General features: G+C 46.2%; 1 protein-coding gene across 2 annotated transcripts in view; it reads right to left on the reverse strand.

The window, feature by feature from the left end:
* Positions 1-22,424, reverse strand: part of CACNA2D3 (calcium voltage-gated channel auxiliary subunit alpha2delta 3) — a 768,096-nt gene that overhangs the window by 69,294 nt on the left and 676,378 nt on the right. For both annotated transcript variants that reach the window (XM_081159441.1, XM_081159440.1), the window contains 4 exons: positions 18,107-18,168; positions 17,019-17,063; positions 7,608-7,670; positions 4,479-4,549 (listed from right to left, as the gene is read on the reverse strand). In XM_081159441.1, coding sequence (XP_081015567.1) covers positions 4,479-4,549; positions 7,608-7,670; positions 17,019-17,063; positions 18,107-18,168 — 241 coding nt within the window. The remainder of the gene's footprint in view (positions 1-4,478; positions 4,550-7,607; positions 7,671-17,018; positions 17,064-18,106; positions 18,169-22,424) is intronic.

Genomic DNA, 22,424 nt, shown 5'->3' on the forward strand with positions numbered 1-22,424 from the left:
CAAAGTGGGCAGCATCTAGACTGATAACCGGGTGCCTTCAACTTAGTATTTCTTGACCAGGCTTGCACATGGGAATCACGTGGATGCTTTTAAAAAGCATCAGCGCCTGGGCTTCATCCTCAGAAGAATTAAATAGGAATCTCCTAGGGTGCAGCCCAGCATAGGTGTGTTTGCAAAGCTTTCCAGGAGATGCTGGCAGAGGCCAGGCTCACAGGCCCACCCTGAAGGCTGTGCTACAGAGGCAACTGCTGTGCATTAACCACATTTTGGGGTTCATTAGTCTAAAAAAAAAAGGAAGGGAAAAAAAGATCTGATTTTGGGTGCTCTTATCCAAGAGCTAATCTTAGCTGCTGTTTGCAAAGCTTTTCGATTTGCATGGCATTTTCATATGTCTTTGTTTTAGTTGATTTTCACCACCCTCCCCCACAGGTCCATATTTTGGTGACAAGAAAACAACAACAACAACTGAGACTCAAAGAGACTGAGGAATCTGTCCTAGGCCACGTGGTGGTGACTCCGGAGCTCAACCCGTGTCTTATTTCAAGTCCACTGTGTCACAGAGGCCCTCTCAGGAGCCTTGAATCTTCTCCTATGACTTGCTACATACATTTCCCCACATCACCCTGCATATTTTACATTGAATTTGCATCACTGGGGGCAAGGAAATGAGGAGGGGTAAGTGAATTACAATGAAAATGTTTTGAAACTGGACAACTAGGTTTTCTCTCAGTAGTTGTCAGAGGGGACATGTCACTTCCAGTGACACCCAAGGGGACCACAGAGTGTGGATTCTGAGAAACATGAGTGTAAGGCTCTCGTTAGACATGAACATGAGTGGAAAAGCAAAACAGCTGAAATGAAAAACCCTAAATGAGTCACTGCTCAGGGAGGGAGTCCACTTACTATCTGTGGTAAGGATGCAGGAGCAGTTGAAGCTCTGTCTGTGATACAAACAGCTGACCAGGCACATGGTATCTTATGAGAAAACAAGGGAGGCCTGGGGACTCGTCTTGGGTCAACGATTTGTCAACTTCAGCTAAAAGAAATCTGGGTGATCATATCACTCAGCCAGCCTCCCGTCCTGAAAGTTCTGCTTGCCCAGATAAGACATTGCTGAGACAACGTCTTCCTCAGCCATCCTTCGCTTCTCAAGTGAGCTGAAGGAAGATACAGTCACTAATCTTACATAGAACCAGGTCAAGGGCAGACGCTAGAAAATTCTCTCTGTGCTCAGAGCACAAGATAGTTGAATCCAGCTCTGTTACACAGAGGCTTAGGGAGAGTTCTTAACTTGTCCAAGCCTCATTATTTCCATCTATAATTTGAGTATATTTATACCCAGGGCCAGGTAATGGGCACATGGCCTGTGTAACTGCACAGGACCCTGCTCTTTCTTAGAAGGGCCCCATGCTAGGTTCAATGCTCTGCTATTGCTGTCTTGGAATTCTGGACACTTTTGGAACAAAGGGCCCCACGTGGCCATTTGCACTGTGTCCTGTTGGTTGTGCAGCTGGTCCTGTCCACAGCTGTCTCACTGGGTTGTTGGAAAGAACTGCAAGTGGTACAATCTCTCAGGTGCCACCCAGGCCTGGTGCGTGGAAGGGCTCAGGGAAGGTAGCCCTGGTGATCTATATTCTCACATCACTGAAGCAACGGGTATGTTATTTGGCCCCTGGTGCTATGTCATATGCTGGGTGGCCAGAGTCACATCAGAGACTCAACTAAACATCCAAGAGTGACCGTTTGTCTCCTAGATGGTTTGCACATGCTCCTTCAAGTGGTCATTTGTTCACACAAGTCGGTAGCCTTCCTTCCTTCTATGTGGCACTGCAGAAGCAGAAGTGAGTGTCCCTTCTCTCCGATGGCACTGCTAGGTAGAGTGGCCATCAGGTCACCAGGTGAGGGGTCAGACCAGCCAGGAAAAGAGTCCACAGACACATCGGCAAGCATCAGGGAGAAGCAGCAGACATGGACCAGGGGAGGTTACAAAGGGAGGTTGATAAAGGGAGATGGTGCTCTTCTCTGAGCTCTTTCTGGGGAAGATGGTTTGTAGGCTTCTTGTATATGAAACTCATTTGTTTAGGACTGGGTATGAGCAGATCAAATAAAAAAAAAACCACCTTAGCGCCATTCAGGCACTGATTAAGATGCTAATATCAAAGGTCATCTCAGCCACCCATTCCTGAGCTTTACCTGGGCCCAGCCATGTCACTAGAGCAACTCAGCCTCCGAGCGTCCTGGTTTAGGGAGGAGGTGGCCTCAGATTAACATGATGCATGACCTTTCCCAGAGCACTGTTACTCCCAGCTACAGCCTTTAAGTGCTTCTGAAATACTGGTCTGCGTGAAGGACTGTCCACCTGCGCCGTAAGCACTGCCTGCTAGCAGGGCCCCAACACTGGAGGCCCCATCGCCAAGTGTCGTGGGAAGCCCGTGGTGAGACCTGTGAGTGCAGAGGAAGCATTGCCCGGTGCCAAGGAGAAAGCAATGCCAAGGCTGAGCCAAGATCCATAACAACAAAGGTCACAGCAGCAGCTGGCAATTACTGAGCCCTTAACATGTGCCAGGCACTGTGTAAGAACCTTATGCTTATAATTATCTCATTAATTCGGACAGCAGCCCATGGAAGTAATTATTACTATCATCTCCATTTTCCCTGTAAGGAAACCAAAGCTTGGAGGGGTAACTTGACTTGTTTTAAGTCATGCAGCTAGTCAGGGTCAGAGCGGGGTTTGAACCCAATCCACTGACTCCTAAACCCAAACTCTCGTGACTCTCCTGGCCCCAGGGAGGAGCCCTTTCCAAGAGGCTCAGGAGGCCTGTCAGCTGACTCCCAGATGACAGCAGTTGCTGTTAAAATTGAGAAAAGTCCCCAGTCTTTCCCCTTCCTCAACTATATTAGCTACTCTCACAGTGAAAGAATGTTCTAGATTCATGCCAATCACACTTCACCCACATTAAGGAGAAGACTAGGAATTTAAAATTCAACTCTACAACAGCTTTCTTTCTCCCACCAAACTCTTTGAAGGAAATATCCAAGAGGAAAAATAAAAATAAAAGATTTTGTTAAAGACTTTGAAAATTATGCTTTGCGATGAGAAACACGTGTGTGAGTACTCTTTATCTTTTGTCTCCCCCAACTCCCAAGCTGAAAACATGCTAACACGATACAAATGGACACAGCCACATAGAGATACACAGAACCAGTGGTGCCCCCGGGGGCAGACGATCCAGGAGCTTCCCTGGAAGTTTTAAATCCAGAAAAACTCCAGAAAAAGTCCCTAGCAACCCAGCCCAGCACCCGGCAGCTTTCACACATATGCACAACGACTCCTGGAACAAAAGCAAAAGCCTGTACCTGAATTTTAAAGACAGAACGAGCAGGAGTGAGCAGTCTGCTCAGGCAGGCCCTGGAGCAAGTGTGTCAGAGGCTGCAGAAGGGCTGGAGTTCCGCCAATTTTTCTATCATTTCTTTTTTCCCCTCCTTCTGGCACAAACAAGTTATGGAATCTCAAAAATCAGGTCATCATTTTTGAATTCCCTGCTTTCAGCACCGTGCTCAGTGGGTCTTGTTGACTGGCTTAAAAGTCTGATTTCCTGAGCTAACACTTCCTGGCCATTCAGGGAGAGTGGTCAATGGGAGACCGCCCTTCCCACCAGCGACCAGTGGTGAGTCAAGGCCCATCCTTCTATTTCCTGCTATTACATATTTAACAGCATCAAATATGCCCATGAAAGCACCACTCCAAAGGCCACCATTTCCCGGGAGGCCAAGGGAAGGAGATAGGTTGACTCCCTGAGGACATTCCTGGCATACTGATCTCTTGGGGTGATGGCTTTTCCCATAGGCTTTGGTGTCCCCGAGAGCACGCAGGCCATCCCTGGGGACGGCCTGGGAGGAAGCTTCACTCAGGGTGGGTGAGAGCTCTCAGGGCCCAGTTGAGTAGTACATTCCACCAGAGGAATTTGGAGCCATCTGGGTTTTCTTCTAGCAGCAGATTTAAACTTACCTCCAGCTGGGAGTAAGTGTTGAGACCTTTCATTGATTTTCTACAATTATATCATCAAGTCTCTAAATATCACTTTCCATCCCTGAGCCCCAGATTTCTACCAAGCTTCCCTGGTTTGTCAGTGGGAGACAAAATGTTCTCCTTTTTGACCAGGTGAAAACGTTTCCTACCCCTCTGCAGTCGCTTGCTTGCGACTGATATAATTGTGTCCCAGGGCAGGCTCCAACTTCAATATCGGCCTCCAATAAACTCTGCGCCGGGGGAACAGGAAACTCATTGTGAGCTGAGTTTCTAAGACTCTTAACACTCGCGGAGAGGCATCGGGTTTCAGCGAGATCTTCTGGAGCATGAACACAAGTACAAACCAGCCACGGGGTCAAGTCTGGGCTTGCTTTATTTGACCTTGGTATGTTTTATTTTTATTTAGGCAAACTTTCTCGGGGGGCGCAGGGGACCGTAAAATCCTTACCTTTTAAAGGAGCCCATTGTTAACAATTTGTTCATCACGGCTCCCTCGACCTCACCAAAAAAGTCTCCAGTCTGTAAGGGAGAAAAGAAGACGGGTGAGGAAGTGTGGAGAAAAAACGGGCCCGAGCACCAGAGAGGGAAGAAAAGGGACACGGGCTGTGTCCTGGGGCTGGCCGGAGCCAAAGGTGGCTTTTCAGGACTGTTACATAAAAGGGGGAAGGGTCTTAACAGTCACGAGAATTTATGGGATTACAGCGCAAACTAGTGAGCAGAGGGGAATGTTCCACAATGCACCATGCATGGCATGGGGTGGGGTGGGGGTGTTGCATCACGTAACACGTGCTGAGTGCTGGAATTAAACCCAGTGCACGCGTGCGCGAGCACACACGCACACACGCACACCGCGCCCCTGGATAGCGTAAGCTTTAATCTGCACTCAGTCCCTTGTGATTAAAACCCTACTGCATACAGACAGAAACAGGCTGTGAAAGGGCTTCCTGAGCATCAATAAAAAGAACTGTTTATAAATCCTGGATGACCTGTTTAGGGAAATAGAGCAGTTCTCTTCATCGGCCCTATAAATTTCCTATAGTTGAGAATATATCCTGTCTCAAAGTGACTTTCTGAGGAAGGTTCTCATTCTGCCCATGGAAGAGAACAGTCCTGTCCCCTGAGGACACAGCAGGGCCGTCAGATTCCCGTGGCCTACCCCTACCCCAACCCGGGGCTGTCTTCAGGGCATCTGAGGCCTAGCAGCCCTTCCCCGCCGCTAGGCTGACGCTTTTGCGAGCCTAGTTCTGGGAGCTGGCCGAGGTTTGCCAACTCCGAATGGTGGAATAAAGGACTAAGGTCCTCACGCATCCCTCCAGGTGCCTGGAGCCAGGTATGGGTGTCCCCCCGGGAGGTGCGTGCACTCCAGCAGGCCGGCTTCCTGCGCCGCGCCTGGACCGGGCCAGTGCGCACCAGGAGGGAAGCCCATCCCCACTGTGGCTGCTCCGAGGATTTACGGCGCATCTGTGGCTCGGCGGAGGGCATTACTCTAGGAGCCTGAATTAATACGTTCCATAGGCTTGGTATTAACTAAATCCCGGTTCCATTTGCACAGTGACCTCAATCACGCTCCTTGGAGTTTTCAGGCAGAAAGGCCTACATACGCTTTGCCAAAAAGTCAAGAAAGGGTGAGGGAGAAATAGGAAACATCTCACTGCCTTTTTTTTTTTTCACTGAGGGACCCTTGGAACCTTGGCAACTGTGGGCATGTGAGGCCGCTAGGAGCAAGAAGGACATTCGTGTTCCGTGCGGGTAAATACGCCGGTGTCAATGGAACTGGTTATTAGAGGAAGAATTATCCTAATTGGGGTGCAGGAAGCCAGACAACATCAGGCAAGCCTGGGCAGAGGCAGGCTCCCCGGGCAGGGCTGTGGGCCTCCTCCAGGGAGAGGTCCGGCAGGGGACAGCCCACGCCTAAGGCTGGCCTTTGTTAGAGGTGCTCTTTCCTGGTTCACGTTTTGGGCTAGTCCAGGACTCACAGTGGAAGACACCCCCGCGCCTTCCTCCCCCAGGATCAGGCTCCGATCTTGCCTTCATGATTCTGGCAGACGGACAGAGTTCCACCTCACGGATTATTCATCTGGGTTCTTGCTCCATCAGTGATTCTTTTTTTTTTTTTTAAATTGCACTAACATTGGTTAATCACATGTAAGTTCCAGGTGTGCCCCATTATAATTTAGCATCTGTAATACTATGGCGTGCTCACCACCAGAAGTCTAGTTTCTGTGAATCACCACACATTGAGTATCTCACTGTTTCTCCTCCCGGCCAAGCGGACGTATTACCGCAGGCCTGGGGACTTCCCTGTTCCCTCAGAGACTGGTGCTGTTTCATGGGCTTGTTCCTCTGATCTAATATCCATTAACTATCCAATGTCCAGTGATGTCCAGCATCTGAGGAGATGGGGTGTGGGGCAGCTTGAGTGTCAACAGTACAAGTTTTCACCCATCAAAGCTGCATTTAAAAATCCCACAACAAGCTCACAGATAAAGAGGAAACAGCACAGTTCTACATATTACCTCTGGCCAGTGTTTGTAAATTAACAAGCATTAAGCTCCGACCCTAAGAAGCCACACTTCAGGACAACTAATTAATTTATTAAGCAATAATGCGCCTATTACACTATTGACTACTAAAGAACTTCAAATGATTTAAATGGGGCTTCATTATAAAATGTTAGTATCCTCAAATATTAGACTTAGAAGAAGCCTTATCTAGTCAACCATTCTCCTTTCCCAGAGCCCTCCAGGAGCCTCAGGCAGGTTGACTGATGTACACAAGACCCCAAAACTGGTTAAAGACGAGAGCTCTTGCCAGGAACCTTTAGCTCTCTATTACACACCACATTGCTACCCCTGCCTTTTAATAGGCTAATTTGACTTCTAATTGCAAAAAATGTTTTAATGCACAAAGTTGTAATGCTATGGATTTCAACTCTTATTTTGGTTTCTGAATACACTGGGGATTTCTGTGCTCAGCCCCATAGCTTGGTGGGTTTTCTTCCCCATGTCTTTCCCTCCTGTCCCCGCACTGCACACGGCTCACTCGAATGAAGAACATTCTTTGTCTGCCTCCGGATACTTGTCCCTCAGTGTCGAGAGCACAAGTTAATCCTTGAACTCAGATTGCTGATTTTTAAAGAGCAAAACCCAGAAAGAGAGCCATAAAGAATAATTACGTTGGAATATATCTGTGTCTGTGTGTATATATAAATTATATATATATGTGAAGATAAAATATCAAAAGGAGGAAACCTCCTTAAAATTGCCCAAACTCTTTAAGGCACCTCTACCCTCGAGGCATAGAGTTCTATAAATTGAACATTTTATGAGTGAGAGAGCAGACCTTGGGCTCTGTGTCCCCCCCCACCAACCCCCACTGGGAGGTAAAAACTCTTTGGGGCCTGCTGAGAAGTGGGCTGTGACATTCTTAGAAGGATGGAAATAAGGTTTTATAATCTCCTGCTATTACCTCTTAAATATAGATCATTGTCTCGAAGTTTTAACACCATAATTTGCTTTCCCTGACTCAAGCGCATTCTGAGTTCCTTACTCTGGGTTGGTAGAAATTTCTCGCTCACCTGTGTGTAGTCTTCAGACACCAGAATAAATCCATTATTGTCTATGAGGTAACAGTTCACAGTCTAGAAAATAAAAACACCACAGTTTCAGCTTTGTATCCTCAGACTGCGTTTACACAAAATGACGTACTTCCAACGTGAGAGAAACCTGCTTTGGGCTGTGGGAGAACTGAAAATGCCTGCTGGCTCTAGGAGTTAAGGCCATGGTTAACCTAACCCCAGTGTTTACTCTGCAAAACTAACAAACGAAAATAAAACACCAAGCGAGCCTGAACATCCCAGATTAGGAGGGGGGGAAAATACACATTAAAAAATTATGAATTACAGTTTGTCTTCCTTTCTTTCCTTTATGTGAATAATATTTCCCAGGAACAAAGTGTTCAGAGGCCCCGAGCCTGTGTTCACAGTGGTTGAAGTGCAGGCTGTTTGGAAAGCAAAACGCCAGCACAATGTCATTACTCTAATGATGTATTAATGAAAACACCGTGTCAGCTCAGAAGACCATCAGGGGACCAGGTAATATTTTTTAATTTGTTCATAGACTTAGGCAGGGGGGGAAGGGGCAGACTTCTGTTAAAGGGGCCCCTCAGGCATCCTAAAGGTTTTCAAACTGTGTTTTTAATTGGGAGCTGGATTTGGGGGCAGGGCTGGTAGCTTTTGGTAGCTCAGACTTATAAATTGTGGAAAGCAAGGTAAGCCCAAACCTCTGCTTCCCCCACACTACTTTAATCTCAAGTGAATGATTTGCTACAGGCTAAGTTTTAATTACAGTGCTGTGGAGTTTAAACTTAAGGTTTAATTCTGTCCTTGATGTAACTCAGTTTCTATTTATTGCAGCTTTACATACCAACTGCAACATTTAATTTGTAACATATCTTTACCCTGAGCTAAACTCCCCCTAGCTCCAGGCCACCACAAGGCTGGAGTTTTCGGGGACATTTACCTATCCATGGAGTTGGTTTTAATCAGGCACAAAAGGTACAGCATTGAGCTGCTCAGAAAGATTCATCCCTGATTACTAGGCAGTGGTGGGGAATTAGCAGAAAATGAAAAGCCTGCTAGCACCTTCTATGAAAGAGTTGGTGGCTTTGGTGGGCAGTGGGGTTTCTCAGAGGGGCCCTGGGTAACCTGGTCACACTCCTGCTATTTGAAGAAGCTCTTAGCTGCATGGATATTACTTCGGCCCCAGCGAGAATCTTGACCAACTTTCTCCATTTTTTTAGGAGACAACCACCTCATAGAGCTGTGCTGTCCAATATGGTACCCACTAGCTACATGCAGATTTAAATTTAAAGTTAATTAAGTAAAATTAAAAATCCAGTTCCTAGGTTGCACCAGTCATATTTCAAGTGTTCCACACTAGCTGTAGCGAATGAGCCTACTTTTGGACATTTCTGTCACTGTAGAAAGTTTTTTTGGACAGCAATGGGTTTTTAGATTTCACTGGTCCTCCAATGAGTTTTAATCCAGTTTACATTGGGTCATATTAGAAAAAATCCATGTCCTTGCTGATTTGAATGTCATGGGCCTCACTTTGCAGATCTAGACACTGAAGCAAAGGGAGGTTACCTCCATTCAATCAGTAAACACATACAGAGTGCAGGAGCGTCCCCCACATTCAGACAGTGACTCTCCAGATCCTTCCAGGCGCGCAGAGAATCAAAAGTCATCATAAACCACCCCCATCCCTAATTATAAAATTAGTTCCTAGCCAATTAGTCGTCTTGCTATTAGACCTTTATCTTTGGTCAATATCTCTGTTTGCCTAATGTTGTAAATATTGGATAATACAAGGCATGTACAAGGCAAATGGATTATAAAGTCAATCGAAAATCTTGAGAAAGAGCCAAAATGTTGTGTGAAGTCCATGAAAGTGCTGTTGGAGAACAAATCCAGTCACACAGGGAGCCATTGGCCCATTAGGATCTGGCAGACATGACACGTGAAGAAAGATAAAATCACCACAGATAATACAGAAGAGGCTTCCAGAAAGAATGATTTCAAAAGCCAGGGATGGAGAGAAGCTGCTGGGAAAAGTGACGAAACTCTACTATCTTCGAGCCTCCTTGTGATCGATCATTCTCAGAAATTCAAATGTGAAGGGAAGGATTCTATATTGTGATATTTTGTGATTGTGTCAGAAACATTATACAGTCGATTGCTGAACAGCATGGGTTTGAACTGTGCTGGTGCGCTTATATGTGGATTTTTTTCAATAAATACTGTAAATGTATTTTCTCTTCTTATTTTCCTACATTTGCTTTTCTCTACCTTACTTTACTGTTAAGAATACAGTTTATAATACATATAACACACAAAATCTGTGTTAATCAACTGCTTATGTTATTGGTAAGGCTTCCGGTCAACAGGAGGCTTTAGTTACGTTTTGGAGGAGCCAAAAGTTATACACAGATTTTGACTGTTCAAGGGGTGGTGCCCCGAACCCTGTGCTGTTTAAGGGTCAACTATCCTCCCTACTTCCAAGCCCCACTAGATTTATTTTTTTGTTTGGAGAATTAAGAGTACAACTGCAATTATAACCTGAATTTGTTACATAAAATAAATGTGTTTTCACAATTTCCATTCATATAGAAGTAAAACTTTAATGAAATGTTTCATTATTTGCTGTAAGCCTTTGGTTTTTGAAATGGGGACGTCTGAGCTCCTGATCCTGGCCAGCAGTGGGTGGACTCGAGGTGGGACTGGCCATTCGGAGACTCACTTCTCAGGGAACTGCCCTTGGCAACACTCCCTTCTGGTGTGGAAGGAACAGAGGAGAGAGCTCTAGAGCGGGAGAGAGGGATGTTTCAACTCAGAACTTGGAAAACTGAGCTGTAAAAATGGAAAAATGTCAAGCTTGGGGGAATATCAGTTAAAAACTATCACTAAAAGAAGTTTTCCATAAAACACGTGATCCTCTCTAGTAATAATAATAATAATAATAATAAATATTTAATAGACTAAATGATAATATAAGAGCAGAAGCATAGTGGCTATGGGACCACTGACACAATCCTTACTTGTCACACTGCCCGGGAGGGATTATCCCCTTAGAGGAGAAGCCTGGAGCTGTTACCTCACCCAAGGTCACACAGTGAAACAAGTAGCACATGACTCCAGGAAGCCCCCTGCTTCCCCTGGCCGACCCCTCTACCTCACCAGAGACAACAGGATGTAGTTAAGGCCTGTTCATGGAAGGCTGCCCGTTTGAACAAAGCAATCCCTTAACATACAGATAGCTAAGGACAGAGCTCACCTGCCACGTGGCACCAGCAGAAACACAACAAATGGCAGAAAAGCCAGCCAGGTTAGTCAAGACACCAAATGCCTAGAATGTTATTATTATGGCTGAAAACAATGAAAAAACAACAAAAGTGGCTGGTGTTTGGGGCCATTTTATAAAATGGTATTGACCCCAACTGTAGGACCCTGGATTCCCCAAACACATGCTTTTTGAGTTAATATCTGAAACCAAGAGACTTAGTCCAAACACAGCTGAGGGGATTTTCTGTACGACCCCCATCGCTTGCTAGGGAACAACCTAAAAATACACTTGATGATCCACCCAATGTGGTCAGATTGGTCTGCATCCTACCAGTCGGCGATGGGACGAAGAACAGAAGGAGGGTGGCCAAGGCTCCCCGAGGACTCTAGGCCTAAGCTTCCACTTGCTCCGAAGAACCTCGCGTTTTGCTCCAGCACAGGGCACACCGCCTCCTGGGCATCGCATTTGCTCTGTCTCTACTGACTACCAATTGGCTTTTACTTCTTGGACCCTGCTTCCTTTTAACATTATTTTTAAATTCACTCTCCCCCACCCCCTTACCTTAGGAACTGGTAGAGAAGATGCCACACTGTCAGTGCTGGTGTATGAATGAGTTTGAGTTGCAAGGTTACGCAGATCATTAATAGACTTGGCCACAGCATTAAGCAAGAAACAGATACTGCCAATGTTGTGATTTACAAATTACTGAGAAAATCAGTCAGAAGCAAGATGCTGCGTCATTGATCTAGGCCTGGGTCGCTGCCTCTGATGGGCGGTGTTAAGTTTTCATAGGCAACACTTTCATGTGAGGTAAGTTTAGTCACCACGATGACTTCCTGAACAGACCTCGCTGCCAACAACCTCTTGGATTAAATTATTATTGGGAAGTGCGGTGGAGTGAAATAAGCTCGCTGGAATTAGGGGAGCAGGATGCTGGGCTACGGAACAGTCGGCGCAGAATCCGCCACATTCCAGTCTGACCAATTGTTTCCTCTGTGTCTCTATACAATAAATAACATTCAATGGACTATTCCATACCCTCCCTCCAGTAAGAGGAAATAGAGGAGGTATTTCCTCAGCTTTCCCTCACTAGGCGACTTTTCCCTCAAATTAAACTGAACATCCTGGAAGGTGTCTGCCCAATACCTTGTCCAAACTGAAAATGGAGAAACTAGGAGCTCTGAGTTTTGACAGATATCAGGAGCTCTGAATGTTGACAGATATTGTGAGCACCTACTCCACAGCCTTCTTTGACAATGCACCTATGTATGAGGTTGTTTGAAAAATGCAAAGATAAAGACAGAGGGAGAGAAGTTGTTTTGGTTTTGTTTTTTTTAAATACGTCTTTTCTTCAATTATTGATGACTCAGTATTGCTCAGAGAAATCTGATTCCGGGGCACAAAAGGCACATCAGGCAGAACTTGAGGATAAAGCCCAGAACCAGGTCATGTTCATCAGGCAGAGTCACAGGCAGCAAGGAAAGCTGGTGAGGAAGGGGCCTGGCTGAGAAACAGCACCAGGCTGGTGTCAACAGGAAGGTGGTATTGGCCCCAGAAGGCTCGTACTAGCTTGAGAATCAGAGACTCTGACATTTGCTCTCCGTGTGACCTTGAGCAAACTGTTAACTGAGTCACAGTTTTCTTGTCTGAAAGATGGAGACAGCAAGGCCCGTTTCACAGGGCGGTTGAGAAGATTAAGTGGGAGGGGGAGTGCCAAGCACAGGTGAAGTGCAGAGCGGACAGGGAGTCCTCCAAGAACCTGTGCTTGCTTTCATTGGGCAAATGATGTCTATTGGTCACCGGTTATGTGCCACCAAGTATCCAAATGCTACAAATTTAGAGATTCTCAGAAATGGAAGTTGTTCCTTGGTTCACAGTAAGAGGTTGTGGAGGCGGGTTGGTTGGGCTTGGTCGCTTCTTGTTCTGCCTTTTCTTTGGGGGGGTGACTTCTGTTGGTTTTGGTTGGTATAGGCTGAGCAATGATCACTTAGAAGCCCAGCATTATACCGCCTGTTGTTTTCATTTGTGTGGAGAGAGAGAGAAGGGAGAGAAGAGTGAGAAGAGGGGAGAGAGGAAGGGAAAAAGCCAAAGGGGGTGGGCTGGGCTCTTACCTTTGAGGGTGGGGCCTGAGTCTCCCCATCTCAGGCGCAGAAGGTGACACTTACTACCTTTTCTTCAGGTCTCACAAACTAACCCCTTATATTTCGAGTGTGGAACAGACTGACCCTTACGTCACATCACTTGATGTATCTTTTCATCATAGGTCATCCATCATAATCAAAATACTGTCTTTTAAAAATAATTTTTAAAAGTTTTCAATTATAGTTGACATACAATATTATATCAGTTTCACGTGTACGTGTAATTGTTAGACATTTATATAACTTATGAAGTGATCTCCCTGATAAGTCTAGTCCCCACCTGGCACCATACACAGCTATTAGAATATTCTTGACTATACTCCCAATGCTGTACGTTACATCTCCATGACTGTTCTGTAACTGCCAATTTGTAAACTTCTTAATCCCTTCACCTCTTTCACCCAACCTACCCACCCTCGTCTCATCTGGCAACCATCAATTAGTGCTCTGTATCTATGAGTTTGTTTTTGTTTTGTTTGTTCATTTATTAAATTATTGTCTTTTGAAAAATTTATTGCAAAGGGGTCACTTTGAATAGAAGTGCCTGGCGGGAGTCACCTGTGCCCTTGCCCTTGCCCTCAATGGCTATTCCCCTGGCGGGCTGGCTGGGTCCAGAGATGGAGGCACCTGGCTACTTGATTTAGCTCTTCCCGCAGCTTGTCATGCTTCAAGGAGGTCTTTCAAATTCCAGGGGAAATGTCTACAAGGCCTTACAAAGTCTAATCAGGACTATTCCTTTGGAACAAGAGAGAATGGCAGGTGATTTTGAATCTGAAATTTTCTACCCTCTCGCTGCCCTCACAGCTCCCCTGAATGCCTCAGCAGGACAGAAACTCCTCATGTCCCACTGTGTTTGCAAAATCCTGGGCTTCCATCAGGAGACGGTGGAAAGGTGAGTGGGAGAAGAGAATGAGAGCAGTGGGGAGACAATGGTTCCCCTGTCTGAGACACACCAGAGGTGGCACTGCCCTCCTTCCCTTCTGTCTGAATGCTGACCCGTTTCCATAGATCACACTGACCTTTGCCACTCAGCACTTGCCTGTGGTGATCTCTGCCTGTAAAGGTTCCTCATGCTCTGAGCATTGTCTTCAAGGTCATCTCTTCATCTCCAGTTGACTTAAATGTTACTCCTCAGAGAAGCCTTCCCTGACCACCCCCCGTTAATTTAATTTAATTCACAGCACTTATCACAGTTGATCACCACATGTGCTCTCTCCCCTGCCAACCTGTGAGCTCCTGGGGGACAAAGAACCATTTCTGACTCTGACTCCCATTGACTCCCAGGGGTTGAGAGGTACCAGGCACATAGATGGGCTCAGTAAACATGTCTTGAATGAATGAGTATGAATATTGTCTCTGTGCTCTGAAGCTAACACCCACCTCAGCGGAATGGAGCTCCTTAAAAGTTGTCAGTCAGGCTCAGAGGCAACCCCTCCAAGGCACACGGCTCAGGCACTGCCTGGACCAACCAAAAATGTAATGCTACAAGATGGGATGACATCTGGCCATGCCAACTCCACCCACCAGCCCAGGGCACTCATCGAAGGCCTATGGAGTCAACTGATGGATGAGACAGAGGGGTGGGAGTGGGTCCCAGGGAAGCGTGGGTGAGGGATCCAAGGGAGTTGGGCCAGGTCTTCAGTGCAGAGAAGAAGCCATAAGCACATGTACTTAAGGAGCCCTCACAGCTGTTTGTAACGGGACCTGATCACTTGAGGGCAGTTGGGAGAGAGGAGGGACATGGTCTCAAAGGCTTAATTAAAAGTTATTGAAAGAGGAGGACACATGGAAAGAGTCTGCCAAAAGGTTGGAAAAGGGGCCTCAAAGGGAAGGCAGGGTTGGCTTTTCCATTTATAACTATGTCCGTTGGTCTCCTGAAGCCAAAACTTAGAGTCAAAATGGGAAATGAATGATATAGTCTCAAGGTGCCAAATGAGGGCATTCGGGCATCAGATAAGGGTCAGAAATCAGAGCAATGCTTAATTTTCAAACTATGTAGCCTTTCAATGACATTTGAATGGAGGTTTATCCCAACGTCTGCTAAAGGTGATCATCAGTGAGAAAGCATCTTACTTGTACTTACAGTGCCCAGGAGAGATTGTAAGCTGCCTAAAGTGCCCCTGCTGCCTGAGGTTTTAGAGTCAAGTAGACTTTTTGGGTTTATAGGTGACATTTACTGAGTGCTCAGCAGTCGCCAGGAGCTATACGATGCATTTCTCATACATCATCTCATTCATTCCTCACCATTACTCTGTGAAGTGGATATTACTATCCTCACTGCATAGCTGAGGAAACTGAGGCACAGAGGCTTCACAATATGCCCAAGGTCTCGTAGCTCATTACTGTCAGAGTCGCAGTTTGAATCTATCTGAACTCTGTAGCCTGCACCCTTAACGGTCATGCTGTACCACCTATGAAATCAGTCGTTGGACAACAAACATATATTGGAAATTACTGCCTTTGGCTTTATTAATCAAACTGTTTAACCAACTATCCATCTATCATCCAAACAACCAACTAGTAACCAACTAGTCAACCAACCAACCAGCAACCCACCCAATGAGCCAGCCAGCCAATCAACCAACCAACCACACAACTAGGCAAACTGCCATCCATCCCACCAGCCAACCAACCATCATCCATACACTCAACTAACCAGCCATCCTCAGTTTTCTCACAGCAAACTGAAATCAGTAATTACACCTACTATACAAGTTAACAGTTTAATTAATATTATTATTGAGCTGTGTTGTTTGGAGCTGATCACTCCAATATGACAATAAATGTCTCAAAGAAGAGGAGAGGTTTGAGGCCACTTGTCTATCCTATGAATGACAGTCCCAAACTTACGGAAAGGGTATTGGTCATAAAACGTCATAGGATGCTCTTTGCTATTGGGAAAATTATTTTTTATTTGACAGAAAAAGTTGGGCTTCCTCTGAAAAGCTGATCGTTTGGCTTTTACTCTTTGGATAGTGACTCACACACAATTACGATCATTTTTAAAACCAGCAGCCAGATCTCTGGGGACTGCGCATTGTATGTTTTAACTCCCTCCCTCTGTAATTTCTCTACTTGTTTTTCCTTTGCCCACTTTTTTGAAATATACTTCCAATCTATGTTTTCTGTTTGAAATTATGTTTGGCTAGGATTTCTTTAATCCCCGTGGTAACCAGCAGGAATATAAATATATGATTATTTATAAGTTCCAGTTTATGTATTGACTAATGTTTAGCTAACACAGGAGAGAAGGGCTACCGGAGCCAAAGGGAGAGGCCACTACACATCTGCTTGCTTTAAAACATGGGGCAGAGGGTGTGTGGGGTTGAATGCTATAAAAACATAAGTATGACAGACAAACTTATGGCAGTGGTATGTTCTTTCCTCCTCTTGCTCATGTGTGGGATTTAAATTCCTCCTCTGAGAGAGGGGGGAGAGAGAGAGGGAGAGAGAGGGAGGGAGAGAAGGGAGGGAGGGAGGGAGGGAGGGAGGGAGGGAGGGAGGGAGGGAAAGGGCGTTGTAGGGGGGAAACACTATGCAGGTATAAAAAATTTTGAATTTTCAACTCCTAGGTTTTCAGCTCGTTTAGTACATGAAATTAAGCAAATCATTTCATTTCTCTGCTCCTCAGTTTCTCTGCAAAACAGAACAACCATTCCTACCCATTTCACTGGTTGTTATGATGCTAAAAAGAGAGAGCACACAGGGGAAAAGATTTGAGAATTGTAACTTGAGCTTCAAATGGCAGTCATTTCTATTTTTTCCTATAAAATGCAAACATTTCAATAGTGTTGTCCTGAGGACACTTAAAGCACATTTCTCTTGCTCTGATAAATTATCTAATTGGGGGAAGAAAGAAAAAAGGAACAAAGAAAGTAGCCCTGGGTTTTTCGGAGCCTGGTTCAGTTTTGTCTCTGTTTTAGCGGCATTCCCTCTGTGTGAAGGTGCCCCCCCCCGTCCCCTCCCCTTGACTGGGACAGAAGGAGGACCAAGAGGTCTTCTTACCTCGTCATCGCAGCTGATGGAGCATTTGCCATCCAGAGAGGCGCACTGCGGGCGGGGAAAGCAAGGGGACATGTGTTACTCTGACATCCCAGGGTCTGCTGTGGCTGCCACTTGGTTACTCAAGGACAAGCCATCAAAGTCCTTGCCTATTATACAAATTCCAGATTTCATCTAAACAGAATTCTCCACGATGCCTTGCCTGCCCTCTCTAGGATCAATCCCAACTCCAAATAGTAATATAAAAGATAATTTGTGTGTGTGTGTGTGTGTGTGTGTGTGTGTGTGTGTGTGTGTGTGTGTCGGGGGGAGACCTGGCGCTTTTTCATTTTAATTTATGTTATGTATTTTAATTTATGTTGTCATTCAATATTGATCTCTTTTTAAGAACTCAAAAATCTTTGAGTAACAAGAAATATAATTATGTAATTTTTTATTTTTAAATTAATTAATCACCAGTGCCTTTAAAACAAAACAAAACAAAGCTCCTGTCTGTGTTCTTAGTATATAGTTTCCTACAGTATCTTCATTTAAGAAATTATCTATCATTCTAGAATGGAGGCAACTTATGTGTTGTCATTTCTGCTGGATGACCGGACAAACACCACTGAAATTAGTACAGAGAGCCAGGTACCAGGAAAGAACGCCCCAGAGTCTCCAAGACGGAGGAGCCCTCTCACCTGAGAGGGTAGATGGGTGCACAGTTAAACCTAGTTACCAAAAGGCTTTCAAAAGTGCAGTAAGGAGGTTCACAGGTAAGCAACCAGGCATGACAATATTAGAAGAGAGACACTGAAAATTCACAAAACTCCCCAATATTAAAAGAAAACATTTATCCTCTGGAAGGTCACTATTTTGATCTCATGATTAAAACTGTTTATAGGAGCAGGTTCCCCGCTTCCCAGCATGAGGTGTCTGACATGCTGACAGCCCTGAACTGTGCAGTGAAATGAAAGGTAACCTGAGCATCTGGCAGGTCATTTCACAAACATTCATCGGAAATCTGGCACTTTTCGGCTCCAGGTACCCGAATGTGAGCACCTGTCTAATAACAGCGCTGCTGCGGCCTCAATGTGCCGATTATAACTCACCTGTCTGCTGGCAGTCCAGAACTTCCTTTGGAAAAATTCGAGTTTCATCTGAATGCCTACAGCTGGGAGAAATTAGAAATAAAGCAAGGCATTAGCGATCCCTTTCCACAACTTTTTAAGGTAATCACTGAAAAGTATCTGTCATGGCAAGAAGCTGATAGAAGCATATCAGATAGAAACAAATAAAAACTGAATTTACAGTGATGCGAACAAGGAAGGCATTTGATCTTTTAGGTAAGGAATTCTCAAGGTTACCTGCACACACAGAACTCTTAATACAGAGCAAACTGAGAAGAGGGCAGATGGTTCTTTAGAATGTTACTTGAGTGTTTCTAAAATTCATACATTATGGTTACCCCCTTCCCCGACACAAGCTAAAAACAGAAATGAAAAACAAATGATAGGAAGAGCTCTGTTTCTTCAGAGTTCCGGTTTTAGAAACTTGCATTTCTAAAATGTGTACTATCCATGTGTTAGCGAGCTATAAAATTTGAAAAGCACTTGTCATAAGGCTGGTATTTGGAAGTGAGTCACTTTGCTACGTGACTTAGTTTAACTGGCCTCTGGATTCACATCTCAATGATGTCCTCTCCCCAGGAACTCTGCGGGAGTCACACAATTCTGATTGTCCATGCAAAGCGCCCTAAAGCAACAGTGACTGATAGTCCTAGGGACAGACACAGAAAGGGAAGAACTTAAGAAAGTGACCTGCAACTTTAGGAGGTGGAATTGGGTAGATCCTCAGAACTATGACAGGAATAAGCTCGCAGCATTTCTCTCTACGAAGCCTAGACAGAGTAACTACAGAAACTGTTTCAGAAAGTGCTCTTAGGGTAGTGAGAAAGCTTTGGAGGAGTTTGGAAAGAAAGAAGGAGACTCTGCTGGGAATACCGGACTGCCTGCGGGACACATTTACTCCCAGGCAGTTTTGCAAACTTCAACCCATTGCACACAACCTCCCCAAGTTTTGCCATATCTATATACCACCAGTATTGTTATTCATCTTTCCATGCTTTTTTCTTTTATTTAAATACCTAAAGTAATTTCAACCTAAGTAATAATATAATTCAAGAGAAATATACAACTACAAAAAAAAAGTTCACTCAATACTCCTAAAATCTTGCATGCCCCCCTTTAGATGCCCCACTCAGGTATCACTGCTGTATTGACTGCAGGAACTTGAAGGTTCGTGAAGGTCTTGGGCTGTTACCCTAATAACTAGCAAGTGCATTCCTACCTTCTAAAGACATTGTTGAAGGAAGCCCAGAGAGTCAAGGTCGACTGGGGTGTGCACTTGGAGAGTCTCATCCTCTATATCTGCACCTAGAATGTCAGGCTCTAGGTTAAGGCTATCCTGAACCAAGCATAGCTGCAGCTGGCAGAACAGAAAGCCTCTGATGAGCCGTTTCAGCACTCGGGCTCCACCCTGCTTTACTCCACCTCTATCCTGCTTTGCTCAAGGTGTGGGCTGCCCTCTGGACCAGAAGCCCCCCAAGGGCATGGACCTGTTCTTGCTTCCCAATGGGGCGCTGCCCCCGGCAAGGTGTCAAGCACACAGATGATCCATTGGTAAACACTTGCTTTCTAAGAAACCTTTCAGGTGAAATTACAGTCAGTGGTTAGAGACAGAGAAAGAGGAATAACTTTATATGAATTATAATTACCCCCAAATAAAGGTTTTTCAGTGGCGGTTCTCAACACATCAGAACAACCTGGAGATCTTTAAAATTTTAGTTTATTTTTACTTTTTTAAGTGTTTTTATTGATTTTTTTTTTTTTTTTTAAGAGACAGGAAGGGAAGAGAAACATTGATTAGCTGCCTCCTGCACAACCCCCACTGGGGATCAAGACAGCAACCTGGGCATGTGCCCTGACCTGGAATGGAACCGGCGACATTTTGGTGCATGGGACAATGCTTAACCAACTGAGCCGAATCGGCCAGGGTACGACCTGGAGACCTTTAAGCAAAATTACTCATGCCCGTGTGCCTTCCCCTCCATGCCAAGACCAGTAAATCAGAATTTCTTGGAGAGGCATCAGGCATGGGCAGTTTAAGAAAAGCACCCCAGATGATCCGAATGTGCACCCAGAGTCCAGCATGCCTCTCTGTCGGCCTTAGTGACTTGGCTATTGAGGACCTACGGCAACATGGGCTGCTCTTCCCAGCCCTGGGGGAAATAACAGAGGATGCCTGAAGGAAGCTGATTCTGGAGCTGGAGGGCTGTTTAATGCAGTTTCAAGTAAATATTGTCTTCCAAAAAGCCTCACTGGCTTTTTCCCTGTTGGGATGAGCCAACCAAGGAAGCTGTGAACCAGGGAGCATGCTGGGCTTGCTGCAGGCAGGGGTGAGAGCGGCCTTGTGCTCTCAGGATAGGGTTTGGAATGAGTATCTGGGGTTCGACCAAAGACAGGGAAGGCAGAACAACCTGGCTCCCTGCAGAGGGCCTCAACGTCATCCTGAAGTCCACTCCCTGGTATCTAAGAGGAGGGTGGAACATGGGTTTGTCTCTCCTCTGTGCCCTGCTCCCTCCTGCACCTCTCTCCAGCCAGACCCCCTCCCCACCCCAGGCTGGCAGTCAGAGTACTTCTGAGGCCACCCCCAAGGCCAAGGTCAGCACCACAGCAGGCTTGAGGCTCTACAGGATGAAAGCAGATAGTTCTCTGAAAGAGTCACCGCAGGGGGTTTCCAGCTCCAGCACCCCGAGCTGCCCCTGGCCCAGCCACCATCCGAGCTCCTCCATCAGTGACCCGTGCCCTTCTGAGCCCCCCTCCCCTCCTGCGATGGAGTCTTGTTTTCACCTCCCTAATGAAGCCAGTCGCTCCCTCCTGGGTGTTTATCCATCTCATGCTTGCGGCCTGCTATCATCTGCCCCTTTCAGCCTGTACCCCAGCTCCTCGGAGCGCTTTAATCTTCCCGCATGAGTCAGTCCCTCCGTCCCATTAATCATGCGGCTGCTCCTCTGATCTCACTCCAGCAGGCTGCATCCTCGCCTGGTCCTGATGCCCCTACGAGGCTCCGCTTTCCTTGCTCCTCTCGACTCCCTCGTCTGGGCGTGAGGTCGATGCCGGCGGGCTCCTGGCTGCAGCGGGTCCTCTCCTGCTGACCCGGCTGTTTCCGCTCCCAGACCCTCATGCCCCTCCGGCAGCTCTGGGTCTGTGGCTTCTCACCTATGTCCCTGTACTTCTCCATGGCTAAGGGGCTCAGGGGCGCATTGGGGGGTCGGCCTCATGACCACCTGCTCAGTGGCCTTCTCCACGCCGAGCTCCAGGCGGGCACGAAGGGGAAGGAGAGCCCACGCCCGGTCAGCGTCCCACTGGGGAGTAGCCGCATGGTAAAGGGACATCAGAGGCTTACACAGAGCACTGTGGGCACAGAGGTGGGGCAGCCTTGACCTTGGGGAATGGGTGAGAGTCTATGTAAGGCAAGGCAGGGAGATCCGACCCATAAGAAAAGAACAGAGAAAAGACGGCAATTCAAGCGCAGAAGCAGCACAGGCAGAAGGATAAACCTTTTGAAGGACCTTGTGTCTTCTGAGGAGTTAAAGACCGGGAGCGGGGGGTGGCTGTGCAGGCTGAGGTCAAAGGGCGAGGGGTCTTGAAGGTCAGGCCAAGGTATCCGAAGGGTATCCTGGAGGCCAGGGGCTGGCTCCAGGGCCTACTCAGCCTCTTTCTGAAGGCGGACCTCTATCGGGGCCCAGCCACGCACCTCGTTGCACACGCTCTGCCACAAGGCTGAGCGGAGGAGCTACAACAGAGGCCGAATGGCCCGCGAAGCCCGAAACACTTACTCTTTGGCCCTTTACAGAAAAAGTGTGCTGACTCCTGCTGTGGGGCCTGAGGAGTCATTTAGGATCTTTAAGTAGAGAAGTGGCAGGACCTCAGATCTGTATTTTAGAAAGTCCAAGATGGGAGCCTGGTATAGGACGCCCTAGAGACACGGCCCCGACAGTGGGGGGCAAGGAGACTGAGATGAGTTTTCAGCAGCTGCAGCCCCTTGGTTAAGGGGCATTTGGTTAATTACCTCAGCATGAAATAATGCAAAGTAAAAAAACAAAACAAAACACAAAAAAAACAAGTAAACACCACAAAAACCAGAATAAAAATCACCCCCCCAACAAGCAAACAGAAATGCTTAAGAACACCCTGGCCAGCTCTATTCCAAAAATTAAATATGAGCTTCAATAAACAGAAATTTATCTTCCTTTCACTGTTTTCCTTTGTTTTCTTACAAGTTATTTTTTCCTTTCTCAAATTTTATCAGAAAAAATATCATTATAATTTCAGCAAGTCCCACTCTTTTCCTCCCCCCCATTCCAAC

The sequence above is a fragment of the Miniopterus schreibersii genome (genome assembly GCF_964146895.1).
Source record: "Miniopterus schreibersii genome assembly, chromosome: 15".
Lineage (NCBI taxonomy): Eukaryota > Metazoa > Chordata > Mammalia > Chiroptera > Miniopteridae > Miniopterus > Miniopterus schreibersii.